Source organism: Phocoena sinus, chromosome 20, assembly GCF_008692025.1.
Source record: "Phocoena sinus isolate mPhoSin1 chromosome 20, mPhoSin1.pri, whole genome shotgun sequence".
Taxonomy (NCBI): domain Eukaryota; kingdom Metazoa; phylum Chordata; class Mammalia; order Artiodactyla; family Phocoenidae; genus Phocoena; species Phocoena sinus.
This window is the reverse complement of record NC_045782.1, coordinates 43,033,911-43,053,642: the sequence shown is the minus strand read 5'-3', so window position 1 is coordinate 43,053,642 and position 19,732 is coordinate 43,033,911. Positions and strand designations below refer to the sequence as shown.

Sequence of the window (19,732 nt, the reverse complement as noted above, 5' to 3'; positions counted from 1 at the left end):
CTGGCAGTTCCTCAAATGGTTAAATGTAGAGTTACCTTATGACCCAGCAATTTCACTCCTAGGTATATACCCAAGAGAAATGAAATATGTCCACATGAAAAGTTGCATACAAATGTTTATATCAGCATTATTCATAACAGCCCAAAGGTGGAAACAATCCTAATATCCATCAACTGATGAGTGGATAAATGAAATGAGATATATCCATACAACAGAATATTATTTGGCCATTAAAAGGAATGAAGTACTGACACATGCTACAACATGGATGAATTTTGAAAACATGCTAAGTCAAAGAAGCCAGTCACAAAAGACCACACATTTTATGACTCCATTTATATGAAATGTCCAGAAAAGGCAAATCTATAGACATAGAATATAGACTAATGATTGCTTAGGGGTGGGAGGGTAGGGAGTGAAAGCTAAAGTATACGGTGCTCCTTTTTCAGGTGATGAAGATGTTTGAGAATGACTGTGGTGATAATTGCACATATCTGTGAATATTAAAAACCATTGGATTGTACACTTTTAGTGAATGAGTTGTCTGGTATGTGAACTATATCTCAATAAAGCTATTAAAAATAATGTTGAGTGAAAAAAAGAAATAGGAGTTTTATAGCACAATACCCTTTAAGTAATTAAATACCACACACACTGAATTTTTAAAGGGATATGTGTATATCTAAATAAACATAAGGAAGATAGGTTGGAAGGACAAATATTAGATATAATAGAGAATGGACTTATGATGGGAGAAAGGAAATAGGAGTGGAAATAGGAGGTAAAGAGGAAAAATACAGTAAGTCCTCTAAATATGAACCTTCAAGTTGCAAATGTGCGTTCACATGTCCAATCACATGTTAGTTTACGTGTCTGGTGTACATTGTCACATGTGTGCATCCTCTACAAGTGGTTGTGCTTTTGTGTACTTTACTGTACAGTAGGGTATAGAGTACAGTAGTATAGTATCTTTATTACAGGCCTAGGATGTCTGGAAGCAAGTGTAAAAGCAGCGGTGATGTGACTGGTACTGTACTGTACTTTTCAAGGTACTGTACTGTAAGAATAAAAATGTTTTCTTTAGTTTTTGTGTTTGTTTGTTTTTTATGTATTATTTGTGTGAAAAGTATTATAAACCTATAAACAGTACTATATAGCCAATTGTGTTAGTTGGGTACCTAGGCTAACTTTGTTGGACTTATAAACAATTGGACTTACAAATGTGCTCTTGGAATGGAAATTGTTTGTATGTAGGGGACTTACTGTAATAAAATAAAACACAAAGGGTCTTTGCATGGACCAATGGTGATAGTGTGCCATACTGATGAGTCTGATTAACTCAACTGTGTGCATCTGATATTTAAGAAAAAGTTCACCCTTCCCCTGCAAAAGAAGTTTAAGGTGTTGGTGAGATATAAAGGGAGAATTATCTAGCAGGCAGCTAGAAACACAGTAGTGACAACAAATAATCCAGAGAGCAAAGGTTCTCAAATATTTTGGTCTCAGGACCTCTTTATATTCTTAAAAAATTTTAAGGACCTCCAAGAGTTGCAACTATGGATAATTACCCTATTAGATAATAAAACTGAGGAATAAAAAAATAATAATTCATTTAAAAATAGTAATAGGGGCTTCCCTGGTGGCGCAGTGGTTGAGAGTCCACCTGCCGATGCAGGGGACATGGGTTCGTGCCCCAATCCGGGAAGATCCCACATGCCGCGGAGCGGCTGGGCCCATGAGCCATGGCCGCTGAGCCTGCGTGTCTGGAACCTGTGCTCTGCAATGGGAGAGGCCACAACAGTGAGAGGCCCGCGTACCACAAGAGAAAAAAAAGTGGGAGATGATCAGGTCAAGAGGAATGGATTTGGAAGGGTGAAAAGAACCTTTTCAACTGAAGAGAGGAGAGGGACATAGTATATATTCCTGAATAAGAAGAAATGATTAACTGGAGAAAACAGAAAATGGAGATGTTTGCAATGAATAGGTTCAAATTTATTAAAACCATGATTTGAGAACATAATGGTTGTGTTTTATTTCCTACTTTCTGTTGGGTTTAGCAGAGAAAGTCAAGTATGTATTCCCTTCTTCATCCCTTAGTATAGTTCCTGGACATATTCAGTGATCAATAAATATTTGTTGTTTGAATAAATCAATACAATCTTTTCTTTCAAGGCCAGAGCTGTACAGAAGCTTTCTAGAAACATCATTATAGTAAGAATTGATAATCCCCAAATGCTCCTAGATCATCTATTTTTGTATCAGAACAACAAAGAGGGTAATAGAAATAAAAAGACGAGTCTAATAGAAAGTAGTTATATAACACAAGAGCCAGCAGATAAGTCATGTAACTAGACTCAATAAGCAATAATAAAAATCTCAATAAGCAAACAAATCAGTCAATCAATCCCTAACTCCTTCTGCTTTCCCTGTGTGTCTCTCCCTAATACTCATTTTTATTTGCTAATTTTAATTACTCTAATATTTTTCCTTCTTATTTTGGGGATGGAATCATGCCCTCAGGCACATAATATATTGGTTGTACTTGTGGCTTAAGAAATGAAAGGCCAGGCACAATCTTAATATATCATTTCTTCATCTTTTAGGTCTTAGATAGGCGAAGTGTGGACCTTGGACCAGCAGCATTGCCACCATCTGGAAGCTTGTTAGAAATGCAGAATTTCTTAGGCTCTACTCCAGACCTGAATCATAATCTGCATTTTAACAAGATGCCCAGGTGATTCATACGCACATTCAAGTTTGAGAAGCATTGTTCTTGGTGACACAAGAAAGATAAGGATCATTTCTGAGAAGCTTATATACAAGATAACAAAGGTAACTTCTAGGAAGACAACAGAATTTAACAAAAAACTCACCATTGGATGTCAAATGAGGTTTTAGTTTCTTCATTTCTTCTTCTGTGAGCTCAACCCCCTCATTTGCTAGAAAGTTGTCTAAGTCCTGGATATCAATCACCTCTCCTTAGAAAAGGTGAGAAATAAATTGCAGAAATATTATATAACTGTCTACAAAGGATGAAAAACACTACTTGTGCTTATATATAACATTACCCAGGTACACCCAGAATTAACAGGAGGATCAGAAAAAAATCCTCTGTTTCAAATTCTGGTTCAGAAAATCAGAAAGTGGTTACAAAAAAAAAAATTCACTGGTGGGTTATTGCAACCCATAGCAAATTAAGCTACATATAGGTATTTGGCTTTATTTTTTTCTCTTCCTCCAACCCCACTGGAAAATTCAGTTTTTTCTATAGACCAGTTTTTGAAATTTTATTTTTATTTATTTAAAAAAAATGTTTGCTTAGTTTGCTTCTCTGAGCACTACGCATTCCAAGAATTTCATTCATCTCAACACAGTCAGAAGTAATTTTTCCTCATTCATTGTAAAAATAATATAACAACATTTAAGATTATTATAAAGTGGGAAAAATATAATTCCACCACCCTACCACAAAAACCATTTTTAGGTTTTCATATACCAGCTTTCCATTATGAAAGGTGTACTTTCATAATGTAGAAATCTAATATACACAAAATTTTGTATTCTGCTTTTCCAGCCTAATATAATTACTTCATAAACTTGCTTCCAAGTTGCTACATAATTTTTACAGTTAACATTTCAACAGATGATATCCCATAAGCCTGACTTACCATGATTTATTTGGTATTCCCATACTTTTAGATATTTAGGCTGTTTCAAATTTCCCTGAAGGTCTTTAGGAAGAGATTTTTTTCTTTTATTCAATTAAGTTATTTCCACAGGATAAATTTCCAGGATTGGGGTTAATGGGGAAAATGAATAGTTCTGTGGCTCTTGAGATCTGTAACTATGTTGAAGAATTCTTTTGGGGAAAACGTCAGAGAATATTATGGGTATTGATATATAAGTACAGATTAATTACTGTTTACCCAGTTTCAGTAGCATCCACAAAACTGGAACATATATGAAAGAATTTAAACATTTATAAGGGGAAATATTTTTCTCCACCAATTGCAAAATATTAAGACGCTATTTATAACATCTTTTCATCATAGCTCGCAACTCACCCTTGATATAACTGAGAGCATCCATCAAATCATTCAGACCAACTGTATTATCACCTGTAAGGAAAGGGAAATAAACCTCAGAATCAGATAAGCAAATATTACTGAGACTCACAAAATTTAGGACGCACAAAGTTCTGAAAACCATAAGAATTCACTAATTTTTTTCTAATTTTTCTTAGAATTTTATGATCTTATCCTTAGAGATAACAGTATTATCTTAGAAACAAAGCTTTCAATCTGTAATGAATCATTCCTGTATCTTCCTTTTTTCTTTCCTTTTATAGACTACTAGAATAAGATTAAATTAAGAAGTGATTGGTTACAGGTAAGTGTAGGGAGACAGGAAAAATAAACCTGACCCTGAGTATTTTTATTTAGTAATTAATCAACAAATACTTAGGAGTACCTTCTATGTGCCCGGCACTTTGTTAGGCTTTGGGGATACAAAAGTAAACATGCTGGCAGTGTTCTTGCTATTAATGAGTGTACAATCTGGTAGAGGGAAACAGACAACGAGCATGTAAACAAATGAGCAAAAAGGTACTGTTGTTTTGAGGTATTGTTAAGATGCTATCAAAGATGAAATAGGGCAATATAATAAAGAGTAATAGTGGGTGGGATTTCTTTAGACAGGGAGCTGAGGGAAGGCCTCTCTGAAGTGGCTCTATTTGGGTTGAGGTCTGAATGATGACAAGAGCCATGTAAAGAATGGAGAGAAGAACATTCCAAGTAGAAAAATAGTATGTGTGATAGGCCTAAAATGGGAATGAATTTGACATGACTGAGAGATGGAGAAAAGGCCAGTGTGAAAGGGGCCAAATTATGCAGGGCCTTGTAGGCCACAGTGATAAAGTTTGGATATTATTCTGGTTGCAATGGAATGTCACTGGAGGTCTTGAAGAAGGGAGTAATTTGACTTGATTTCAGCTTTCAAAAGATCACTCTGGCTGGTGTATGCAGGATGGGGAAATTGGAGGAATGAGGACTAGATAGTAGACTGTTTCAGTGGCCCAGGAAAGAAATGATAGTGGCTAGGGCTATGGCTACAGCAGTGGAGATGGTGATAATGGATGGATTCGGGACCTATTTTTCAAGTAGAGCCTAGATTTGAATGTGGGATATGAGGGAAAGAAGAAATGAAACCTAGTCTCTTCTCCCCACCCTCCCCCTCAAAACCCCCAACAGGGTAGAGGGGATGCCATTACTGAGATGGGGAGGGCTTGAGACATTTTAGGGAATTAAATCAATAATTCCATTAAATTTGTGATGCCTTTTGGACATCCAAGTGGAGATACCAAATAACTAGTTCAATATACCATTCTTAGGGAGGTTTCCCTGGAAATACAAATTTGCTTTTACCAACTCAAAGACAGTACCTGGCCCAATGAAACTGGATGCAATCTCATAAAAAGAGGATGTAGATTTAAGAAAAAAGACAGCTAAGGGTCTAGCCCTGGGGTGCTTCATTATTCAGAGATCTTGAAGGGAGGAAGAGTCAGAAAAGGAAACTGAGAAGAAGCTGTGAGGGAAAAAAGAAGAAAATCAGATGGATATGGAGCTTCAGAAGTCTGAAGAAAAATATGTTTCAATACACAACATTGTAAAGCAACTATACTCCAATAAAAATTAAAAATGTTTCAATAAAGAGGGGATAGTCACTATGTCAAATGCTGCTGAGATATCAAGTAAAATAAGAACAGAGAATTGATCATGGAGTTTGGCAAGAGATAGACCACTGATGATGGAGAGCTGGTTCAGTTCCATGGCAGGGAAGCAAGCACTGAAGAGTGGATAGGAGTTAGGAAGTAGAGACAATGAGTAATGACAACTTTTTGAGAGGTTTTTCTGTGAAGAGGAACTGATCGAGTAGTGGCTGGCAGGGGACAAGGGGAATAGAAGACATAGCTGCTTGTCAATGGAATATATACAGAGATACAGAAGAAAGGGAGAAATCGAAGATGCAGGAGAGAAAGAGGAAAATTAAAGAGGAAAGAGAAAGAGTTAAATCTTTGAAAAGGCAAGTGGAAATGAGATTCAGGGCACAAGTGGAAGGGCTGGCCCACAATGGGAGCAGAGATTCCTTTATGACAAGACGAGAGGCCGGGTATATGGGCATAAGTATTGGTAGGTTCATAGAAATTAAGGAGGAAAATAAGGTTAGTCTTATCTAATTGCATCTTTTTCCTCTATGAAATCTGAGATGAGGAAGTGTTGGAAATTTGAAGAGAGAAGGTGTGAAATTGTCTCTGAGAGTGAGAAGGTGAATTTATTTGGAAAAGGCCGCAGTAAGGGCTGACTTGATATTCGTGGCCATTATGTGGAAGTGAGTTCTATTAGTGTAGTTTTGTGATTTTCTTCAGCAATGTTAAAGCTGTTCAGGGGCAAGCCTAGAGTAAGGTGATGGCTTGGTTTTTGCCAAGCAAGTCTGGTAGGAGTTTTGAGAGTTTGTAAGGTTATATGATGCTGAAGTATTGAATCTAATTTAAGGAAGGAAGTGAGGACATACGGAGAGGAGTTGTTGAATAATGAAACAATGGTTGAGTTAAAGACATTGAAGGTATCCTTGTGGCTGGAGAGTTGGTGTTCTATATTCTGTTCTGCTACAGCCTATGTTTAATAGCACCGATTCATCATATTCAATCGGTGAGTGAAATAATGTCACAATAATGTGGAAGATGTATTGGTTCATACATAATTTTTCCTAAGTAAGAGAATTAGAATTATAAACCTCAGCAGGAAAAGAAAAAATCCTGGGTTGGCTATAGCAGGGGCCCTCTCAGCTCTATTTTAATAAAATTAAACAATAAGTGCGTACAATGCATGAGGGGGAATCAGGTTCACTCGCTCAGAATTCTACTTCCATCTATATTATTTCAGCTGCATGTCAGCTTTTCTTCCATAACACAATGTAGGAATGCCTGGAAATCTCCCATTCTGTAAAATTGCCCACCAAAGTAACTGAGCTTATGGCTTTTCAGCTTTTCAACTCCTTTTTGGGTTGTGTGTATGTGTGCATTTTTAAATGGCTTCCAACCATTCTGGGCTGGTTATTTGGGCTTTTCCAACTTCCTCACACAGTATCAATTTCTGCTTTTGTTAGTGCTCTGGTTACAAAGTGGCATAGATTTTGAGTGGGCTTCCCCAGTTTTCCCCATAAGCTCAGTTACTTTGGTGGGCAATTTTACAGAATGGGAGATTTCCAGGCATTCCTACATTGTGTTATGGAAGAAAAGTCTGCATAGTAAATGAACTGGAAGGATAAAGGGCAGACAGTGGTTATATGAAATAAAGATTTTGGGGGTGATCAAGTATTAGGCGAGGACAAGGTTTAGGTCATCACCATGTGAGTGTTAGTTAAGGGAGGGGAGGAAAAGATGACTGAAGTTAAAGAGGTCAAGGAGCAGGAGGTCAGGATGTTGGATGGGTGACCTATATCAGGAGTTCTTATCTAGGGTCCATGGACCCTGTATCTATAGATTTATAAATACAGGGAGTCCTTGAGCTCAAATGGAAAAAAATACATCTTATTTTCACTAATCACTAACTTAAATTTAGCATTTTCTTCAATTACTCATGTAGTCCACAAACCACAGTAGTACTAGGAGAATCTGTGATGTTGTTACTAATATAAATCACTAACATTTTCATTTTATTTCAATACACTGAAAAGTTGCTTATGCTCATCACTACTCTAAAATGACAATAATTATTAGACCTGATACTAGAACTTGTTAAATGTATTAATAAGTACTAATTTATATCTTTAATGTTTTGATAAATTATATTTTAATATAATTAGCTTCTCAGTAATCTTATGTATTTTATTTTATGCATTTAAAAATATTCAATATTATATTCGGACGTGGTCCAATTCATCAGACTGTCTAAGGGGTCTGTGGCACAGTAAAGTCAAAAGCCTCTGATCTGTGTGGAAGGTATTGAACTTGCCAAGAATAAGGACAGGAGAAGTGGAGGAGGAACCCAGTGAGCCCGGTGCTATTTCTTGTAAAATATTCTAAGTTGTATTTTACCTCATTTATTTATATAAAGGTCATAATTAGTAATAAGTATTTATTCTACTAGGATATATTTTTATAACAGGCAAAATTGATTCCTAGATCATAGAATTTCCTTTTCTTTTTCCTTTGTTCTTCAACATTTTCTCCATCTTCCCCATCATCTTCACCACTACCACTGTCATCATGACTAACATTTACTGAGTATTTTAAACACTGCATTAAGACCTTTATGTGTATTATCTATATTAACTTCAGGGCAAGAAGTGACCACAGAGAATCATTTAATTCAACTCCCTATTTTTCATGTGAAGACACTTAGATTCAGTAGGGTTAAATTGTTGGTAAGTTAGTGATAGAATAGGGACCAGGCCTCAGCATAAAGAAATACTAAATACTACAGATGAAGCATGTAGGCTAGATTCACCAGGGAAAAGGGAAGATTTTTTTTTCCCCCAAAATACTGCCAAATGATTTTTCCAAGAGCAATGGCAACTCTCACCCAAAATGTATCAGTAAGTTCCTTTCCCCTTACTCTCACCAGAACTAAGTGTTGTCAGTCCTGTTAATTTTTGCCTGTCTGAGAACTGAAAATATTTCTGTATCTTGTTTTATTTTGTATTTTCATGATTATTGGTGAGGTTAAATATCTTTTCATATGTTATTGGGCATTTACATTTCATCTTTTATGAATGATCTATTTGTATATTTGCCTATTTTTCTACTGTCAGTATGTTTTAATCAATGTATGAGGGCTTTTTCTACCTTAGGGATCTTGCAACCATTCTCTCCTAGTGCATCATCTGACTTTTGACTTTCTTAAATGTTCCCTTATTAACATGCTCCCTTATGAATGAAATTTTTTTTTAAAATTCATTTTTCTTTTAGCTCCTTAAGTGTATGGTATTCCCAGGCATGGCTGAGTCCTGAAAGCAACATTCCCAACATTTCTTTTTTTTAAATTACTTTAAAAATAATTAATTAATTAATTTGGCTGCATTAAGGGGGAAAGCTGTGGGTGGTGGTGGTGGTGGTGTGATGAATTGGGCGATTGGGATTGACATGTATACACTGATGTGTATAAAATTGATGACTAATAAGAACCTGCTATATAAAAAAAAAAAGAAAAAAAATTTCCAATGTAAAAACAAGAGTTAACCTTATTTTAGTGTACGGTATGACTTATAAATCTGACTTAAGGTTTTGCAAATAGTCACTCATTTCAACACTATTTTTGACTAGTCCATTCTTTTCCCACTTGTATAAATTGCTAATTTTATCACAAAATAAATCTTCATATATTCATGAAAACAAAAATTGGCTGCATCAGGTCTTAGTTGTGGCATGGGGGATCTTCGTTGCCACGTACGGGATCTTCATTGTGGCGTGTAGGATCTTAGTTGCGGCATGCAAACTCTTAGTTGTGGCATGTGGGATCTAGTTCCCTCACCAGGGATCAAACCCAGGCCCGCTGCATTGGGAGCGCAGAGTCTTAACTGCTGGACCACCAGGGAAGTCCACCAACATATCTTTTTTTTTTCCAACATATCTTTTTTAAAGTGTTTTTGGAGATAAAATTTCTTCATGAGTCAGGATTAAGTCTTTCTATTTACATTTACTTCATTATGCTACTAAAAAGGCTGCTTTCAGCAGTTCCAATAGAAGGGCTTAATGTTTCTCTGAAGAGCATAATGATGTCTGTGACACTCACCATCAGCTGACAGTTGGGTCATTAGTTCCTCAAATTCCTCATCCTTGAGTCTAATTCCCATGTTTTCCACAAAGGAGTCCAGTTTTTTGATTTTGACCCTTGGTCCTTAGGAAAGAAGGGCATGGAATAAGAACAAGAGTACTGGAAAAAAAAAAAAAGAAGAACAAGAGTACTGATGCTTAAGAGTGAAAGGTGCTAATCATGATCATGCAACAGAAACCACAACTGGAGGGTAAAAGCACAAGGGCACAAAGAAACTATAACATATATATATGTCCCTAGATTTAATCTGTCTATTGAAAGTAGGAAAAAATTGAGAAATATAACCATTGAGACAAAGGTAAACAGTAAACAGTATTTATCTTTATGGGGGGGATTAGATCAGTGGGAAGTAGGGGACTTTCACTTTTTAAAAAAATTGAGATATAATTGACATATAACATTAATTTCAGGTGTACAATGTAATTATTCATTATTTGTATATATTGCAAAATGATCACCACAATAAATCTAGTTAACCTCCATCACCACACATAGTTACACTTTTTTTTTCTTGTGGTGAGAACTTTTAAGATCTACCTTCTTAGCAGCTTTTAAATATAAAATAAGGTATTATTCACCATATTCACCATGCTGTACATCACATCCTCATGACTTGACTTTTACTTCTTTATATCAGTTTTTGTAAGTGGTAGAATCAGATAAGTTTCTTATAGTATTTTCTGTTTTAAAATATTTTTTTCTAATTAAAAATTAAAAATATAATTGTCTACATAGAATTAGTATAGAAAGTGAAAATAGGATAACTTCCTTAATGTCTATCCAGGAGATTCTGTTTCAGTTTTCCATGAGAGGTCATTAGAGAGGAATAGGTAACTCTAATGATTCATGATTAAAATAACCACCAATTTATACAGTTCTAGCCAGAAAACAGTGTTAGAAACTTCCTATGGTCATATACTTTAACTTATATTCTAATTGATTTTTTAAAAATTAATTAATTAATTTTTGGCTGCGTTGGGTCTTCGTTGCTGCATGCGGGCTACTCTTTGTTGCAGTGTGCGGGCTTCTCACGCAGTGGCTTCTCTTGTTGCGGAGCATGGGCTCTAGGCCCATGGGCTTCAGCACTGTGGCACGTGGGCTTCAGTAGTTGTGCCTCGTGGGCTCTAGAGCACAGGCTCAGTAGTTGTGGCGCACGGCTTAGTTGCTCCGTGGCACGTGGGATCTTCCCGGACCAGGGATTGAACTTGTGTCCCCTGCATCGGCAGGTGATTCTTAATCACTGCGCCACCAGGGAAGTCCCTAACTTATATTCTAAAGGCCAATGTACCCAAAGAAGGATGATAGGTTAGGAGTCATAACAATGGATCAATAAATTGGCAGGAAGCAAACTTGGAATATTTAAAAGAAAATGCTAAGGATTTTATCTTTTACTTGCTCTTTCACCATGCTTTTCACTCACCTTTGAGGGCTTTCACACCTTGCAGCAATCTATTCTTATATATTTTTCCATCAGCTGTCATATAAGATACAATTAAGAATATAGGTTAAATGATGGCAAGGTTAACAAAGACAGCACAAAGACAACCTAACATCCATAATTTCAGTGGAAAAAAAACCCTTCAGATTTGTTAGAAGTTATTCTATTTTACCCTCAAGTAAGAATGAAACCAAAGCTGAAGAAAGCTTTCACTGATATAGATCCACCTATTGGTTGAATTTAAAATAGTCTTATTTCCTTGTTTCTTCCTTTTTCCTTACTTCTGTTACTCCCTTGGTTTCCCTTTTTGCCTTGGCCATGATTTAGGTTAGGCAATGTTCCCACAGGATAATTTAGCCTTTATGGTGGGAGATCAGTGAAAGATGTTGTCAGTTTTCAGTACAAAAATGTAAGCAACAAGAACAGAGTTTTTTTTCTTGTGTGAGAACTGTGTTTTCCAAATAGGATTTATTGGGTATACACATATATAATTTCATCACACACAAGCCCATGACTCCAAGCTTCAAAGAATGTGCTAAATCCTCACCGTGAGTTGGCAGAGTTTTCAGCAGCTCCTCATGCCCCTCAGCAGTGAGCACTAGCCCCACTGTCCTCGGCACATTGTCCAGATTACTGACATTAACTTTCTCTCCTTTGGAAAAATGGGAATTGTTAACATGTAATAATTTTAGGAATGGAATAATTATTTCAAATTATGAAAAAGATTACCTATGTGGCATCATCTTTAATTAGAAGAGCAAACTGACAATGGAACTTGTTAAACTATGTAGACTAAAAGGACATGTGGGTGGGTAGATTGAGTCAGAAATAGAATTCATACTTTTAATTCAAGCAAAAGAAGAGCTTATATAATTCCAGATACAAGTCAAATGCTATTAACTTTCCTGAACTATTGGGTCTTCTGACACAGTAATAGTATTTCCTAGCTACCCCACAAAAACTTCACCTTGCGATTGGACAGTGTTGACCTATATTTTGGTTGTTTAAACAATGGTGAAGTGGAAAACATCATTGGTAAAAACTCCACAGAATATAGGTCCATTCAGGAAAAATCCCAAATCAAACAGTAAGATTATAAAACAAACATTTAACCATTATATTTGGAGGGACTCAACTTAGCATGTTAGTAATAGCCCAAACAGAAAACTACCATTTAAACACATCTTTTAAAAAAGGCATTAAGGCCTTAGTTAATAATGAATTCCCTTTCACCACAGCTTCTTACTCACCTGTGAAAGCTTTTGCATCATCCATTGCCACATCCAAATCAACCATTTTATTCTCTGTAAGAAAAGACAATTCAGGCACAGAAAAAAATATTAGACTTAGAGAAAAATGATATGAAACATTTAAGTTGTAAAGAGAAAAATGATATGAAACATTTAAGTTGTAATATAAAGTGTTGGAATTCAGCTATTTTTCATGATTTTCTTTAGTAACTCTTTTAACTCAAAATAAGCAAGAAACAGGAAAGAAGATCAAAATGTTATTTAAAGTGAGCATCCACTTAATATCACTTTTTGTATAGTATCAAATGACCCTTAATGTAAAGATGAAGCAAGTTTAAAAGCAGTGCCTTCTAATAGGCCTCTCCCTTTCTTCACACCCAATAATGGGAACATATTTCAATAGACAAGATAGAATTTGGAAGTCATTTATTTACATAAGCATCTGACCCTTAAACCTTAACAGTATGCTATCTTCCCACTCTCTAAATTTTGCTTATGTTCCCCACTGCCACCCCCCAGGACTGTAAACTATTTGAGAGCAGGGATCATGCCTTATTTTTCTTTATACTACCAGGTATAACTTTTCCACTCTATAGTTCAGTGTTTTGCATATAGTTTGTGCTAGCTAAATGAATAAATTTCAGTGGTACAGAAATAGGCACACTGTTGGATTAGAAAAAATTATTCTGTCTTTGTTTTTGAATCAAGGATTCTAAAAATACTTTATTGGTAACAATATCTTTTCCTGTAGGAAGCATTTTGAGGACCCCTAGCTAATACGTGGGGACCATGATTCCCAGCATTATTAAACCCAGGGAGAGTGACGTTTTAAACTACAAGCTAGGCCAAAACTGTTTTCTACATTAAGGCCAGATACAGGTAAGAGTAGCGCAAAAGATGTTTCACTTTGATTGGCATATACTGGCTCTGCTGAAAGATGTGCTGTCTGGCTTTCTGATGGAAGCTTGTTTTTCATCAGGTTTTTATTCAAAGCCACTGGATCTGCATTTGAATCCAATAAGGAAATCTTAGACTGGGGCTCATCCCTTAGCAATTTCTTCCTAATGAATTATCCTAACTTTGCCTCTTTGACATTTTTATCAAGCTTAATTGATCTTATTGGGTCATTAACGAAACCTTATCTTATTAAAAAAAAAGGTATAATGGGAGGGAGAGAAGGAGGGAAGGAAGATGTATGAAGCAAATATGGCAAAATGATAATACTTTGTAACTCTAGCCAGTGTTTGTTATATTGTCCTCTATTTTATATATTTTTCAAAGAGATTAAAAAAGAAGTTTACTTTCAGAAGCCCTCACATAGAAACCTAAGATCCCCCCTAGGTACAGTGGTATCTGAAATACCTACCATCAGCTGGCAGATGGGTCAGTAAGTCTTCATAGTCCTCTTTCTCAAGCTGAATTTCCATGTTCTCCATTAGCGTGTCTAGGTTATTGACACTGACTTTTTTCCCTTAGGAAAGAAGAAGATATACCTAAGAAATACAAGCAGGTCCAAGAAGTGGAAGATGCTATCTTTGAGTATGCATTCACCCTAAACGGGGAGGGAAACAGTGGCCATTTAAGTGAACCCAGAGTTAGTGTTGCAGTCAAGAAGAGAAAATGCTCTCTCAACACTGTGCTGTAGCTTTTAACTGAAGTAATCATGGATGAAAAAGAATTAGACAAGTATGATGAATTGTGATAAAGATACCCAACCTAAATGAAATCAAAATTTTAAACTTGCTACATATTCCTAACAATGACTTCTTCAAATGCAGTTATACCCAAAGAAGAACAGTAGGTTACAAGGCATAAATTCAGTATCAGTAAACCAGTGGAATATTGAAGTAGCAAGATTCTAATCAGAAATTTAAAAAAGCAAATGCAAAGCACCTACAATAAATTTTAGGTGCTGTTCTCATGATTCTTACCTTTGAGAGGCTTCACGCTATCCAGCAATCTTTTCTTATATACCTTTCCATCTCCTGGAAGATATGGTAAAATTCAAGTCAAAAGAAAAAGGCTAAGAAACTCTATCATTTTATAAGACATTTTACACAATTCACCTAGAAATTTATTGTATTTCACCTTCAAATTATAACAAAAGGTAAGGACTGTTCTCAATGTGGTCAATCTAGCCTCTATTTGGAATACCTGGCAGTAGCTGATGCAGGCTACACACTCACACTCACACACATCTTTCTTCTCATTCTTCTCTTCTTTAGCTGCACTTTGACTCCTTTGCCTTTTTCTTTTTTCCTTGCCTATGCTCTAAGCCCATGAGGTATTCCCATAAGTATATGTTTATATCTAATGGTAGATCCTATAAAGTGGTGATATTAAAGATAGATATCAACCCAAACAGTAACACAAAATAATATTGAAATGAGAAAAAAAAATTGTTTTCTAAACAAAATCTTTTCATAAATGGAGGTGAAATTCAACAGAGACAGAGAACAAGGGACACCTACCAGCCTAACCCAACCCCACAGGTGCTATCTGTCCCCAGAGTCCTCCATTCTGTGGTAGGAGTGTCTGCAGAGTTGACATAACCCTCAGAACCTGGCATGTGCCTGCAGTCGTCTCCATTACAGTCCATCTGCTTCTTTCTGTGTCTCTGTCCTGCTCTCTCAAAGCCAATATCCTAAGAATGCTGCATTTCTCACAACTGGCCCCTTGAAAGCAATCTGGGGACAATGCTAGACATAGTGAGTGGCCACAGCCTCAGGTGTATGTGGGGAGGATTCAAATAGGCATTGAGCATTTGCTGCCCAGGGTGCTAATTCTGCCACCAGGGGCGCTAGCCCCCTTAGTGATGTGTAGGCTCTCTCTTGCCTGGGGAACGATTAGGGACAGGAACTATTGGGGCAGGAGACAGAATATCTATGTGTTGGGGTCTCTGAGATTGGGCAGGAGGTACAGGTGAAGCACAGGTTGGCCTCTAGGGTCTTTGTGGGTGAGCCTACGTAGGTGCCCAGGATGTAAAACTTCTGAGGAACTGACTGGGGGGCCACTGACCAATCAGAATGGACATTGACAATATAAGCACATGGTCCTAGAGGTCCTCTGCTCTTAGGTGTTTACAATTTAGTTGCTGGATTGTGGGGAGATGGGAGGGCTACTGGGGGAGGGACTGAGGATGTAGGGTGCATTTAGGGGGCTACAGAAGAATTTAGCTGTGTAGCTGCTAAAATAAAAAAAAAAGTTTATCCATTGGCTGAATAGAAAAGAGAGAAGTTTCTCACTTCTAAATAAAAACACAAGTAACAATAACAAAGTTTCTTATGTCTGAACTGCATTTTTCTTAGGGGGTTTCTTGGGGCACTGGACAATTCTCACCCAGAAGCCCACAGTACCACATTTCCCTGAGCACCATGATGGTATGTTAACTACTCACTAGAGATTGGCAGAGTTTTTTTTTTTTTTATGCGTTACGCGGGCCTCTCACTGTTGTGGCCTCTCCCGTTGCGGAGGACAGGCTCCGGACGCGCAGGCTCAGCGGCCATGGCTCACGGGCCCAGCCACTCCGCGGCATGTGGGATCCTCCCAGACCGGGGCACGAACCCGTGTCCCCTGCATCGGCAGGCGGACTCTCAACCACTGCGCCACCAGGGAAGCCCTGGCAGAGTTTTTGACAGCATCAACTGTTCTTTTTCAGTGAGCTCGATTCCCATGTTTCCCAGCATATTTTTAAAGTCACTGGCTTCAACCTTTTCTCCTTTGAATAGATGGGAATTGTTTCAGGTGATACTATTAAGAGATTTTATTATTCTAAATTATGAAAATCTAAATCCAGTACATTATTTTTCAACTGCAGGATGAAGTTTAAATATATGAGCTGACTTCACTTACATAGAGTTATTGTGAAATTCAGTACTTGAGAAGGTTTTTAGTTCAAATAAGAAGGTAACATTTTTATCCTGTGTATGGGTCAATATGGCATGGAGTAACAGGGGGGCAGTATAACTACCCAATGACTTATGATGGTAAGTAGAATCTACGTAATTCTACAGGCAAGTAATATCTCTGTAACTACTTCGTAACCTGAATTATGGAACTGACTGTTCATAGAGATCATATTTCCTGATGCAAAAACTTCATGTTGAGATTGATTGTGGTCACCTATATTTTGATTCTTTAAACACTAGAGAAATGAGAGCACATTACTGGTCAAAATATTAGACAAGTTAATACTCCTTTTGGAGAGTGCCCAAACTTTCCCTAAATCTCTAATAATCTAAACTGTTGTCAATAGGACAAAATTACCGATAAATAGGTAAAAGAGCAGAGTGAATTTACTAATGATGACTGGAGGGAGTAAACTACTGCTTTAAGAAGGTAATCCTCTATAAAGCATCAAAATCTCAATTTTATAACATCTTATACAAATTCTCACTCACCTGTAAAAGTGCTGCATCCATCAACACATCCAAGTCAACCTTTTCATCTTCTGTAAGAAAATTCAGAATTTAGACTCAGGTGAAGATAATAAGATTTGAAAATTTAAATACACGAAGGGAAAAGAGAGTCTCTTCAGTCAATAAGTGGTTTGGGAAAACTGGACCACTTTCTTAAACCATATACCAAAATAAACGCAAAATGGATTAAAGACTTAAGTATAAGGCCTGAAACCATGAAACACAGGCAGTAAGCTCTTCGACATTGGTCTTAGAAATTTTTTTTTTGGATCTGTGTCCTTAGGCAAGGGAAACAAAAGCAAAAATATTAAAATGGAACTACGTAAAACTGAAATGGTTTGTACAGCAAAAGAAACCATCAACAAAATGAAAAGGCAACCTACTGAATGGGAGAAGATATTTGCAAATGATATATCAGTAAGGGGTTGATATCCAAAATATATAAAGAGGGACTTCCCTGGTGGTCCAGTGGTTAAGACTCCATGCTCCCAATGCAGGGGGCATGGGTTCGATCCCTGGGCGGGGAACTAAGGTCCTGCAAACCACCCGGTGCAGCCAAAAATAAATAAATAAAAATAATCAATAAATTAAAAGTATGAGCTATTTGTTGAAAAAAAGCAGTTACATTAAAAAAACAAAACCCCCCCAAAATATATAAAGAACTCATACAACTCGATATAAAAAAAAATCTGATTAAAAAATGGGCAGAGGACCTGAATAGACATTTTTCCAAAGAAGACATACACACAGCCAGCAGGCACATGAAAAGATGTTCAACATCTCTAATTATCAGGGAAATGCAAATCAAAACCACACTGAGATACCACCTCACACTTGTCAGAAAAACTATTATCAAAAAGTCTAGAAATAACAAGTGTCCGCCAGGATGTAGGGAAAGGGGAACACTCGTGCCTATTGGTGGGAATGTAAATTGGTGCAGCTACTATGAAAAACAGTATGGAGGGTCCTCAAAAAGTTAAAAATAGGGCTTCTCTGGTGGCGCAGTGGTTGAGAGTCCGCCTGCCGATGCAGGGCACACAGGTTCGTGCCCCGGTCCGGGAAGATCCCACATGCCGCGGAGTGGCTGGGCGCATGAGCCGTGGCCGCTGAGCCTGCGCGTCCGGAGCCTGTGCTCTGCAATGGGAGAGGCCACAACAGTGAGAGGCCCGCATACAGCAAAAAAAAAAAAAAAAAAAAAAAAAAAAGTTATGAAAGGGTTTAAAAACCCAGAAATAATGTCATTTTTGGAAAAACTGCTTACCTCTCACTAAGGCAAAGGCCCCAAGGGCCTAGAACAGTGCCTGACACATCATAGGCATTCAATTAAAGTTTTTCTTTATTTATTTTTAACATCTTTAAGAATGAAAGAATGAAAGGTACTGGGGAGAGGGATGGGGGAGGGGCACTGTAGGGGTGGGGGGAAAAGGGTTTTTGTGGGATTATATGAAATCATGTGTGTGAAACTTCTGAAAATTGTAAAGCACTACAGAATTTAAAGAAACTTTCATTAAGTAAACAAAAGAAAGAAAAAAGAATGAAGGTACTACTAATTTGGAAAAACCCAGATTCATTGACTTGTGTAAATTTTCCATCTTTACTACTTCCTCAAGGGGGCAAGTGTCCCTCAAAATTTCCTGATAAAATTTTCTCAGTTCTACTAGCATGAGAACAGTCTTACATATACCAAATTTAATTAATCCAGTTGGTAACTTCACTATACATCTTCTTAAGTTCACTAATTCTGTAGTCCATGGCAGTATAGCACAGTGGTTAAGAGATAGTTTCTGGAGCCAGATTGCCTGTCCACCACTTACTAGCTTTCTGACTTTAGGTAAGCTACTTGTTTTCTCTGTGCCTTAGTTTCATGATATGTAAATTTAGGGTTAAAATGGAACTTACCTTATAAAGTTGTTTGGAAGATTAAATAAGATTATATATGTAAAGTGCTTAGAACAGTACCTTGCACATGTCAGGACTATATAAGTGTTGGTCATTGCTATCTAATGCTGGATTAGCAGTAGGGACACTGGATCATATGATTTTGTGAGTTCTTAATGCTCTGAAATCTGCAAAATCTCTAGTCTAATAAATCCTCCATATTCTTAAAAAAAAAAACCCAAAACCCAAAGATTACAGTCTTGAGTATTCTCGTTAGACCTTGGCATTTCCTATGGAGAGTGACACTTGCCATCTATATTGGGCAGCATTCTTGGTGATCCTTCTCAAGTGATAGCTATTCGGTTTCAGCTATGCTGAAGGCCTCACTCTTCCTTTTTTCTTCTTTTCATATACATCCTATCTTTAGTCTTTCCAGCCCTGATACTGGCCTCATGTGCAAAGTTTTGCTAAGCGGTATATTGATATTCAAAACTCTCACCATCAACTGGTAGGTGGTCCTTCAATTCCTGGATTTCTTTCTCCTTGAGGTCAATTCCCATGTTTTTAATGAAAGTGTCTACCTTATCTAAAGATACCTTTGTCCCTTAGGAAAGAAAGGGGTAGATATGAGAAATATTTGTAATGATGTAAAGAGTGGGTCATTGTAGCTCATGCCTAGGCATCAATACTGTATAGAGAATAAAGAGCAAAGTACAAACTGTTCAAGTAAATATGGTTTGGTGTCTAAGTCAGGAATTCCTAACCCTGATCTCTGGGACTTGGAAAACTTTTAAGAGATGAAAGTGAGGGGTTAGAGGTATGTGGTAAGTCATGGCAAAGACTAAAATCAACCTTTATAAGTATGTCTGCATAGTAGGATTTGAAACTTGCTAAATTAATGGAGAACTATCCATC

The 19,732-nt window shown here is 37.0% G+C and overlaps 1 protein-coding gene across 10 annotated transcripts in view; it reads right to left on the bottom strand.

Moving 5' to 3' along the window:
• LOC116745913 overlaps positions 1 to 19,732 on the bottom strand; it is a 62,194-nt gene that overhangs the window by 7,433 nt on the left and 35,029 nt on the right. For 4 of the 10 annotated variants that reach the window (XM_032617048.1, XM_032617050.1, XM_032617051.1 and 1 more), the window contains 12 exons: positions 19,317 to 19,421; positions 16,922 to 16,971; positions 16,155 to 16,239; positions 15,919 to 15,938; positions 14,453 to 14,506; positions 13,888 to 13,992; positions 12,522 to 12,575; positions 11,819 to 11,923; positions 11,254 to 11,307; positions 9,792 to 9,896; positions 4,065 to 4,118; positions 2,874 to 2,978 (listed from right to left, as the gene is read on the bottom strand). In XM_032617048.1, coding sequence (XP_032472939.1) covers positions 2,874 to 2,978; positions 4,065 to 4,118; positions 9,792 to 9,896; positions 11,254 to 11,307; positions 11,819 to 11,923; positions 12,522 to 12,575; positions 13,888 to 13,992; positions 14,453 to 14,506; positions 15,919 to 15,938; positions 16,155 to 16,207 — 709 coding nt within the window. In that variant the 5' untranslated portion in view covers positions 16,208 to 16,239; positions 16,922 to 16,971; positions 19,317 to 19,421. Of the gene's footprint in view, positions 1 to 2,873; positions 2,979 to 3,668; positions 3,860 to 4,064; positions 4,119 to 9,791; positions 9,897 to 11,253; positions 11,308 to 11,818; positions 11,924 to 12,521; positions 12,576 to 13,887; positions 13,993 to 14,452; positions 14,507 to 15,918; positions 15,939 to 16,154; positions 16,240 to 16,921; positions 18,074 to 19,316; positions 19,422 to 19,732 lie in introns of all 10 variants that reach the window. The other 6 variants (XM_032617056.1, XM_032617054.1, XM_032617055.1 and 3 more) reach the window with 4 other exon arrangements.